The sequence below is a fragment of the Elaeis guineensis genome, chromosome 1 (genome assembly GCF_000442705.2).
Source record: "Elaeis guineensis isolate ETL-2024a chromosome 1, EG11, whole genome shotgun sequence".
Classification (NCBI taxonomy): domain Eukaryota; kingdom Viridiplantae; phylum Streptophyta; class Magnoliopsida; order Arecales; family Arecaceae; genus Elaeis; species Elaeis guineensis.
In genome coordinates this window covers 83,950,153-83,960,312 of record NC_025993.2, presented here as the reverse complement: position 1 = coordinate 83,960,312, position 10,160 = coordinate 83,950,153, and the positions used below count along the sequence as shown (strand labels likewise).

At 47.1% G+C, this 10,160-nt stretch overlaps 1 protein-coding gene across 1 annotated transcript in view; it reads left to right on the top strand.

The window, feature by feature from the left end:
- LOC140857076 (putative disease resistance protein RGA3) overlaps positions 1–6,781 on the top strand; it is a 13,026-nt gene extending 6,245 nt beyond the window's left edge. Inside the window, exons 2-3 of the mRNA XM_073255361.1 lie at positions 4,449–6,371; positions 6,523–6,781. Of these exons, the coding sequence (XP_073111462.1) occupies positions 4,449–6,328 (1,880 nt within the window). The 3' untranslated portion in view covers positions 6,329–6,371; positions 6,523–6,781. The remainder of the gene's footprint in view (positions 1–4,448; positions 6,372–6,522) is intronic.
- Positions 6,782–10,160: the final 3,379 nt, after the last annotated feature.

Here is a 10,160-nt window from a genome sequence, read left to right as displayed (position 1 = left end):
GCCTTCAGCTCCCGACCTTTTGTCGGTCGTCGGGCATTCGGCGATGAAGTCGGCCAAGACCTGAGCCTTCAAGGCAGGCCTTGGTCGGTACTGAATGTCGAACTCGCTAAGCTTCATCGCCCACTTAGCGAGTCGTCCGGATGTGTCGGGTCGGCGCAGTACGGCCCTCAGGGGCTGGTTGGTGAGTACCACGATGGCGTGGGCCTGGAAGTATGGTCGGAGCCGTTGCGCGGAGACGGTCAGGGCGAAGACCATCTTTTCCGTCTCCGAGTATCTGGCTTCGGCACCGTGGAGCACTTTGCTGATGTAGTAGATGGGCTGATGGGTTCGGCACTCGTTTTTTCGAACGAGCACCGAACTGATCGCCTCAGAAGATGTGGCCAAGTATAGATACAAGGTCTCCCCGATCTGCGGCTTTACGAGCAGCGGCGGGGAAGCCAAGTACCTCTTCAGGTCTTCAAAGGCCTGTTCGCATTCATCCGACCAAGAGAAACCGTTCGCCTGGCGCAGGGTTTTGAAGAACGGGAGGCACCTTTCAGCTGATCGGGAAATGAATCGGCTAAGAGCGACGATTCTCCCGTTCAGTTGTTGGACCTCCTTCTTGGTGTTCAGATGACGCATGTCGAGGATCGCCTTTATCTTCTCAGGGTTGGCCTCGATCCCTCTCTGAGAAACGAGGAATCCGAGGAACTTCCCCGAGGTCACCCCGAAGGCGCATTTGGTCGGATTGAGCTTCATTCGGTGTCGTCGAAGGGTGCGGAAGGTCTCCTCGAGATCCTGAACATGGTCCGGGATCTGCGTGCTTTTTACCAGCATGTCGTCCACGTACACCTCCATGTTACGCCCGATCTGGTTTTTGAAGACCTTGTTGACGAGTCGCTGGTAGGTGGCGCCGGCATTCTTCAATCCAAAGGGCATCACCCGATAACAGTAGAGGCCCTTGGGGGTCACGAACGCGGTGTGCTCCTCGTCTTCAGGCGCCATCCGGATCTGATTGTACCCGACGAAGGCGTCCATGAAGCTGAGCAGTCGAAATCCGGATGTCGCATCCACCAGCTGGTCGATCTTCGGGAGCGGAAAGCTATCCTTCGGGCACGCTCGGTTGAGGTCGGTGTAGTCGATGCAGATCCTCCACTTCCCGTTGGCTTTCTTGACCATGACGACATTGGCGAGCCAATCGGGGTACGTGGATTCCCGAATGAAGCCCGCCTCGAGCAGCTTGTCCACTTCCTCGTCGATGGCCTTCTGCCTTTCTGGGGCGAAGGACCTTTTCTTCTGCCTCACCGGTTTCATCGTCAGGTCGATGTTGAGTCGGTGAGTCATTGTTTCCGGAGGGATGCCCGACATATCTGCTGCCGACCATGCGAATACGTCGGCATTGGCCGTCAGCAATTCTGCCAGTCGATGTCGCTCGGTGTCGGGCAATTGAGACCCGATCCAAACTTTTCTGTCGGGATTTTCTCCTATCGGGATCGCCTCGAGCTGCTCGGCCGGCGAACCCCGCTCTTCCTCCTCCCGTTGATCCAGTTTGTCAATTGTCAGGGGATCCTTTGTCTCGTCGCTTTGGGCGGAGATTTGAAAGCATCGTCGGGCGAGCTGTTGATCTCCGCGCATCTCCCCGACTCCATTTTTGGTCGGAAATCGAACAAGGAGATGGTACGTCGAGACGATCGCCCTGAGGGCGTTCAGTCCGGGTCGCCCGAGTATGGCGTTGTAGGCCGAAGGAACTTGGACGACCGCGAAAATAAGGGAGACCGTGCTTTGCCGTGGTTCGGTACCGACCGTCACGGGCAGGGTGATTTCTCCTTCTGTCGTGACGGTGTCTCCGGCGAAGCCGATCAAGGGCGTGGAGACCCCACTAAGTCGATCCGTCGGTAGTCGCATTCGGGAGAAGGTCGAGTAAAACAAAACATTTGTCGAACTTCCATTATCAACAAAAATTCGTTTTACATCGTAATTGGCTATTGTCGCCGACACAACAACAGCGTCGTCGTGGGGAGTCTGGATGCCCCGAACGTCGTTTTCCGCGAAGGTGATTACGTCGTTCGGTCGTGGCTTTTTCGTCGGCTCCCCCCCTGTAGACGTCCCGGATCCCAGCCGCTTGGAAATCATGTTGATGACTCCGGCCGTCGGCTGGTTAGTCGGTGCCTCTTCAGTCGGCTGGGGGCGTCGATCGGCAGTCGGTCGGGTCGGCGGACCCTTTCGAAACTTGCCGAGATACCCCCGGCGGATGAGATTTTCGATCTCATCCTTCAACTGGATGCATCGCTCGGTGTCGTGGCCGTGGCTCCGATGGAACCGGCAGTACTTCCGATGGTCGAGGCCCTTTGCCTTTAGAGGCGGAGGCCATCGCAGGTATTCCTTCCCTTCGATCTCCATCAAGATCTGCGCACGGGGAGCGGAGAGAGGAGTATAGGAGTCATACCTGGGACGCACCGACCTCGGAGTCTGTCGGCGGGGTGATTTTTGGATCTGTCGGGGTGGAGAAAGCCGACTACCGGCCGGGGGCCTGCTTGGTTCGGCGGGCTCCCGACCTTTTCTTCGCTTCTCCTTCGGACCCCTGGGCTCGACCAGGCGTCGGTCGGACGCTCCTTCGTCCGCGCGCATATACTTGTATGCGCGCTCCAGTAGCTCGGCGTATGTTCGGGGGAGGGTCTTGTCCAGAGAATAAGTAAATCGGGACGACCTCAGGCCCCTCTTCATGGCTGAGACCGCCATGTCTTCGTTGAGGTCCCGGACCTCAAGCGTGGCCGCGTTGAATCGCGCCACGAAGTGTCGGAGCGTTTCGTTTTCCCCCTGCTTGAGGGAGAAAAGGCTATCCGACGTTCGCGGCGGCTTTCGGCTAGTGCTGAAATGGGCCACGAACGAGTGCTCGAGCTGCGCAAAGGAATGGATACTGCCCGATCGAAGATCGGAGTACCAAGCCCTGGCAGCCTTGCGGAGCGTCGCGGGGAAGCCGATGCAGAAAAGAGCGTCGGTTGCCCCTTGAATCGTCATGAGAGCTTTGTAGCTCTCGAGGTGGTCGACTGGGTCGGTGGAGCCGTCGTAGGGCTCCACGTGCGGCATCTTGAACCGACTGGGAATCGGCTCGTCGAGGACCAGTCGGGAGAGAGGTTGGGCGGTCTGAAAGTCGACGTCGTTCGAAGACTTCTGGCCGTCCATCTGTAGTTGGGCGAGTCGGCGGTCGATCTCCTCGAACCGTCGCTCGTAGTCGTCCGCTCGTCGATGCTGGGAGACCCCAGGAGTGGAGCCTCCGGAAGACTCTGAAGGAGAGGCCGACGGTGTGCGCGGCCGCTTTTCCTTCCTCGCCCGTTCCAACGGGGAAGGAGAGGGCCGCTGGGACCGTCGGTCGTCGCGCCGAAATCGATCCTCCTCCTCCCCGTGGGAGCGCTGTTGGGAGTGCTCGCCTGGAGGTGGCAGGGGTCGGCGCGACCGTCGGCGGCTGCTCCTAGAAGGCATAGGTCGGGCCGCCGGTTGTTGCTGGAGGCTTTTGACTGCGTCGGTCAGTACGGTCATCTGCCGTACAATGGCCGCAATCTGCGCCTCCGTAGTCACTGCGGGGTGCGGAGAGCTAGGCTCCGCCGCCGGTGGTGGTGGAGAGGCCTCTTCCCGGCGGGAAGAACGCCTTGCCGACCCAGTGATTCTCGATCGTTGAGCTCTTGTCTTTGTCATGTTGACCCCTACCTGGCGCGCCAATCTGTTGCGGCCAATCGCCTCGTCGCCCGATCGCCGGGAAGCGTGCACCTGCAAAATGAAGTCCGCACTGACCGGAGGCGGCTCCGGCGGGGACCCTCCGACGGTCAAGTCAGAGAGGTGACTGGGCAACAGTGAAATGCAGACAGAGAGCTCTGAGAGGGAGAGAGAGAGAGAGGAGCGAGCCTGCGTATGTGGAAGAGACGGGCGGATCGATCCCTTGCACTGTTGCCTTCCCCGGTATATATAGTGGAGCACGGTATGGCGCCGTCATTAATGGCGCGGACAAGTGAGGAACTGTCAACTCACTGTAGGCTGTCAGAGCCGCTGTGAAAACATCATGTCGCCGTGTAGCCGTCTAATCACCAGGGTTGACCCGGCTCTCGGCGGGACAATGCCCCTAGGTAACCATGCCGCATGTCCGTGTCAGAGCTGACAACGTCTGGCGGCCGTACGGCGGTTGGTGGAGTCGGCCGACCCAAGGTCGGTGGCCAGCAGAGTGGCGTCGGACTCCTCCGTCAGTCGGCGAGCTTCAAGTGGGTCGGCTACCGGACCTCTGGGTTCAGTCGGTCGGGAATAGACCGTGGAATGGCCGTGGTTAGCCGCTGATGGCGTCCGTCGGCCTGTCGCCCGACTTACGATCGGCCAGTCAGAGCCGTCCGTCGGGCCCTCCGATAGTCGGTCGGTCGGTCGGGCTGCCAGCCGGTCGGGCCCTCCGATAGTCGGTCGGTCGGTCGGTGGGTATCCCCCAACAGAGAGTATTGGTGGTAGGTACTTTGACTATCTCCTGTGGAGGTCATTTTTTCAAATCTCTAGCAGCAACCAACAATCGAAACTGAAATACAAAATGCCAGGCCTAATTCATGAGCTAGCACAATCTGTTTCTGAACACGAATGTTTGAGATTTGAGAATGGCACAGTGCATGGGAAATCAAAGAATGCTCGCTATGCCATGTCATGCCTTCAGGATATGGAACCCGTAACATTTCAGAAAATTTTTGGAAACAAAAGCTTAAGAGCATTTATATGGCTTACTGAAAATGGTGTGCCCACAAAGCAGGTTCCGCATGATCTGTTTCTAAATTTGAAGTGTTTGCGTGCTTTGGATCTGAGACAGAATGAATTAGTTGTGCTACCAGATGCTATTGGAAAGCTAATTCATCTGCGGTTCCTGAACCTTTATGGCACACAGATAGAGAAGTTGCCAGAATCTGTCACTAACCTTTACAATCTGCAGGTACTGGAACTTGGTGAGTGCAACAAGCTTCTAGAATTACCCAAAGGCATGAGCGACTTGGTCAATCTTCGGCATCTGGGTTTGCATCTGGACTGGACTAAGCATAGAAATAGATGGACTGATTTGATTTCCATGCCGGCAGGGATTGGCCGGTTGACTTCTCTGCGAACATTGTCAAGGTTCAGTGTCTCTGCAGAGAGTGGATGTGGTTTAGGGCAGTTGAAGGACTTGAATCTCCAAGGAGAACTATGTATCTCAAAACTGGAAAATGTAGACATGAATGTGAAGGATGCCGAAGATGCAAATTTGAAGAACAAAAAATACCTTGACTTTCTGATGCTGAGATGGAGTGACAACACCTGCTCTAACTCACAGACTCGAAGTGAAGAACAAGTAATTGAAAACCTCCGTCCACACACCAACATCAGAAGTTTATGGATAGATAACTACAATGGAACTTCATTTCCAAATTGGCTTCGGGATCGATCACTTTCAAATTTAGAGACGCTGAGACTCTTCAACTGCAGAAGATGTGGAGTCCTCCCTCTAGTGGGACAGTTGCCACAACTCAGAAATCTATACTTAGAAGGGTTGCCTGAAGTACGACACATGGGCCGTGTGGTTCTTGGTAATGGCAATACGACGGGTTTTCCCTTGCTTGAGATGTTGTCTATAGCAAACATGCGTAACTTGGAGAGTTGGTATGAAGTAATAGAAGGTGACATGGCTTGCCTTAAAAAACTTGTCATCTCAGATTGCCCCAAGATAAATGAACTTCCCCACCTACCACATTCTCTTGAATATTTTGAGATAAGAAACTGCCACAAACTGTTGTCTCTTCCTGTGCCTCCATTCCTTCAGGAGTTGGTGATAAAAGGAGGCAATCCAAAATTAATCTGGTGGATTCCTCGGCTCACCTCCCTGTCCTCGCTGACTATTTCTCAATTGTCTCGTCTTAAATCTATACGCAGGAAGGTTAATCTTCGTAACTTGAAGTTTCTTAGAAAACTGAAGATTGAAGGATGTGGTAATCTTGAGTTGCTGGCCTTGCAAGATCTTGCTTCTCTCGAATTTTTAGAGATATCATCATGCTCAAAACTAGCATCCTTTGCTGAGGAGGGACTGCCTGCAGCATTAAAAGAATTTCAACTTCAGTTCTGTGACAATCTCAAATCCCTGCCAAGCCGAATGCATTTGTTACCCTCTCTTAATCATATGGAAAATCGCAATGTTCCAATGCTCACATCATTACCGGCCAAAGGATTACCTTCCTCGCTAAAAAATCTAGCTATCACTGGATGCCCTTTGCTGCAACAGCTTTGCGAAACAAATGGAGCTGATTGGCCTAAAAAACAGCATATTCCTGTCAGAGAAATTGGTGAGAATTCTTCAAGTTGAATTATCTGAGCAGTCAGCTCCATTCCAAAACAGGATGTCGGTTGTAAGTATAACTGGGAACTTGAACAGAATCTATTATTTCCAAATGAATTGTCGTGAATTTTGTTTGTGTAAGGGTTATGTATTTTACCAGTTTATGTAAGCTATCATGAGATCATGTCTTTCTGACTCCCTGCTCCAATGCTTGAATGAAGGTGTGTTGCAGCCATTACTCAAATCAAGCATTCACCCTGGCCGAATCAAACATTTGGGAAGCCAGTCCAGACAAAGTCATGCTCATCTTGCCATGGAGATAAATGTGATGTTATAGTATTTTCTTTTCATTGTAATTATACATGAGAAAAGTTATTTCACATTTGTATCCATTAAAAAAAATTAGTCAATGTTGATTGGTAATGATCACTTGATGTATTGTTGCTTAATAAATATGAACTTCAATCCATTACAAACTGATGTCATTTGCTGCTTCAATAAAAGGTCTAAATTACAAAGTATTTTTGCCAAATTCGTGAGTCTAGACGGAACCTGTGGTATAGAAAGTTTATTAAAAATTTTTTCCATGCCTTATACTTTCCCTTACAAAATTGAGTGCTTAGACTTGATCCTATCCAAACCATATGTATAGGTTCTGAGAAGATGATACTGGCACTGAGTGTGACAAAATTTTGGTATAGGTGACCACAATTTGCTGCACTACCTCTGATACCAAAAAGGAAGTTTGATGCTCTTTCTTCTTTTGGTCCGTTACGAGGGCAAAGGCTCGAACACTGCAGCAATATTCATTAGGTAAGAAACAAGTACCTGTAGGGTCCATTGACGAGTTTTATTGCTTCCCGACTCTTGGTCCTTCAGGGAAATGATCTTGAGTTTGAAAGTTAGTCTTGTTGCTCATTTGGTCTAGTTGGAAAATGAGCTGATTGTAGAAGCCGTCTTAACCTTGCACAGCTGATCTGGGCCATCAAGACAAGGACTGAACAAGTCCAGATCTGGTAAAAATAAATGCATTCTCAACAAGTGACCAGAGAGAGGATCAAAATCAAAATGCTGGTTGCTTCAAAACTCAAAAGGTGGACTATATTTGGTAAATTAAGCTAAACTTTTGAACTCTAGTTGTAACTTCTCTCTGGCATTTGTTCAAAAATTTGGTTGTTTATCATTCAATCTGGGGGTTGTCACAGTATTTGCAATAAAATTTTAGAATCTTTGTTTATGATCTTTTCACATAAGAAAGCCTTCATGTACGTAATAAAGAATTGCAACTTCTTATATTCTTGATTATGGAGTTAATTTTCACGTTCTTGGAAGAGACTAGGCCCATGCAACCTTTTGAAAGTTATTAGTCTCAGCTGCTTGGTCAACATGCCTATCCTTCAAAGCTTTACTTGGCTCTGAATCTCTAAAACATAAGGCCAAGGGAATGCTCTACTAAAACAACTTTCTCACAAGTTTTCTTCTCTATCTTCTTTTTTCTTTTTTCTTTTTTTTTTTTGTGAGAAGGATAAACCCCTAGCTTTCTTGTATTACCCGTATCCTAATCCAGGTCAAATAAATTTTAAAAAAAAAATGATGGGAAAAGCCAGCATGTGCAATGTATACGTTGGAAAATACGATGGGATGGGAAGGAACTCACTCCCAAAAGAATTCTCTTCCTTGTCCACTTCTTTAGGTGAAGGAATCATAAATCAACTATTAGAACTGATCTTTAATTCCTTCTATTGATATCTATTTGAGGGCCCCAATCCCCTACTTCTTTCTCATCGGAGATCGCCATAGTTCGATGCCCCATCCTTTCCTCCCTCTTTTCCTCTTGATTGTCGACGGTTTAGGCTCACTACGGCCATTGAAAATCATAGCCAATCTTCATCAGAGACAAAGTAAATCATTTAAATCATCTTTCTCTCAATCCCTTTTAGTTTCTAAAGCTTGGATTTTATCCAATTGTTACTGAAAATTTTCATGAAAAATCCGATTACAATTCTCCTATTTTCTTCCATAATTTTTCTTTGATTTCCAGCGTCGTTCGTCACTATTGATTGTCAGACTAAGTACCCTCGGTTACGCTACATCCTCAGCCGTCATCACCCTGGCAATGGACTCTTCTATTTTGGGAAAGGGGTGATTCAAAATGAACCTTTTGCTCCACCAAAAAAAGAGAGGAAGAACAAGAAGAAAGAAAGAAGAAAAAAAGAAAAGAAAAAAAAAGTAAGAAAAGAGAATTTTCTCTCTCCTCTCCTTCTTCTATCTCTTTCTCTCTCTAATCTCTTTCTCTCTAGTTTCTCTCTTTACAAATTTTCTCTCTCTAGATCTTCTCTCTCTTCAAAGTTTTTCTTTCTATCATGCCTATTGCCTCACTCTAATGTGCTTTTATCTTGGGATTGTGAATTTAGAGAATCCATCTTCCAGGATTTCTTAGAATAATCCTAGTCTAATCCTATTATGAAGAATCTAATTTTTGAAGTACACCTAATTTTTGGTTCAATCCTATGTAGGGTTTCAATTTGGGGTTTCAATTTTGATTAGTTATGAATTAAAATTAATGCTAGAATATATTTTGAATAATATTATTGACCTAAAGATTGATTTCGATGAATACAAAATATATGAGTACATATTTTGACACTAATGAGTTGTTAATGTTCTTGTGAAGAAAGTTTCAGGAAGTTAAAATTATGCTTGAGAAGCATTTATTGAATGACAAATTTTAGAGCTAAAAAAAGCTAAATGGATAAAACTATATTACAAAAAATTAGGAGGATGAGATTAAAAGTCACTCCTATATTCAAAGAGTCGGCTATTGCATGTTTATGTGAAGTGGCACAGATAAAGAGTCGACCCCTATTTAGACTCGAGTCGACTCTTTCAATCAGATAGAAAGTAGATTTTTTAGTGCTAGACCTCGATTTGACTCCTACTTGGCCTTGAGTCGACTCTCTCAAAAAAAATAAAGAACTACATTCTACATACCAGCTTTTGAGTCGGCTCCTATTTCTATTGAATCGACTCATAGTTTACTCGAGTCAAACCCTACTTGATCTTGAGTTGACTCGGCCACGGCTGATAGCACTAATGGCTAGTTTATAGAAAATCCAAAATTATAGACATAGTTTCTAACAACTAGTTTTTGATATCCCACAATTAGAAATGGCTATCTTAACTCTTTTAAAGATTTTAAAGGCAACCGAACAAAAAGAAGAGCCACAAAAGAAAGAAAAACAAAGTGAAAACCAAAGAATATTTATTGAGTATTCAAGAAAGAGCTACAAGCATTCAATCACTCAAAATCTAGAAGCATTCAACTATTTTTAGCACATGGATTACAAAGATTTCTTGACTTGATCCTCAAAGAGCTTTATCAACTTTTTATTTGCTCTTTTAAGAGCTTTTTTTGTGTTTACAATTATATCACTCATTTTTAATTGTAAACAAGTTACAATTAGGATTGAAACTTGAGGGAAAGCCTATCCAAGCTTGGAATTGCATTGGAATTGTTGTGAAAGTCTAGGTTTGGCTGAGGGTATGGTTTTGGTTGATTTACAATGAGAAAATCAATTGAGTTTTGACTGTGAGTTCAAAAAATAATCAAGTTATAATCCAAACAAAGATTATAGTAGAATACCCAAAGATGGCTTGGAGAGTAGACATAGGCACTTAGCTTGTGTTTCCTAGAAATAGCAACCCAAAAGGGAGGTAAATTGGATTTCTTAAAAATTAACTATAATATCCTGTTCTGAAGCTCCTCAAGCCCACTCGATTGGCCCACCAAGCCCAAAAAAAAAAAAAAAAGAAAAACGGAAAGAAGACTCCTGATGGGAGTCTTCTTCCTCCGGTGAAG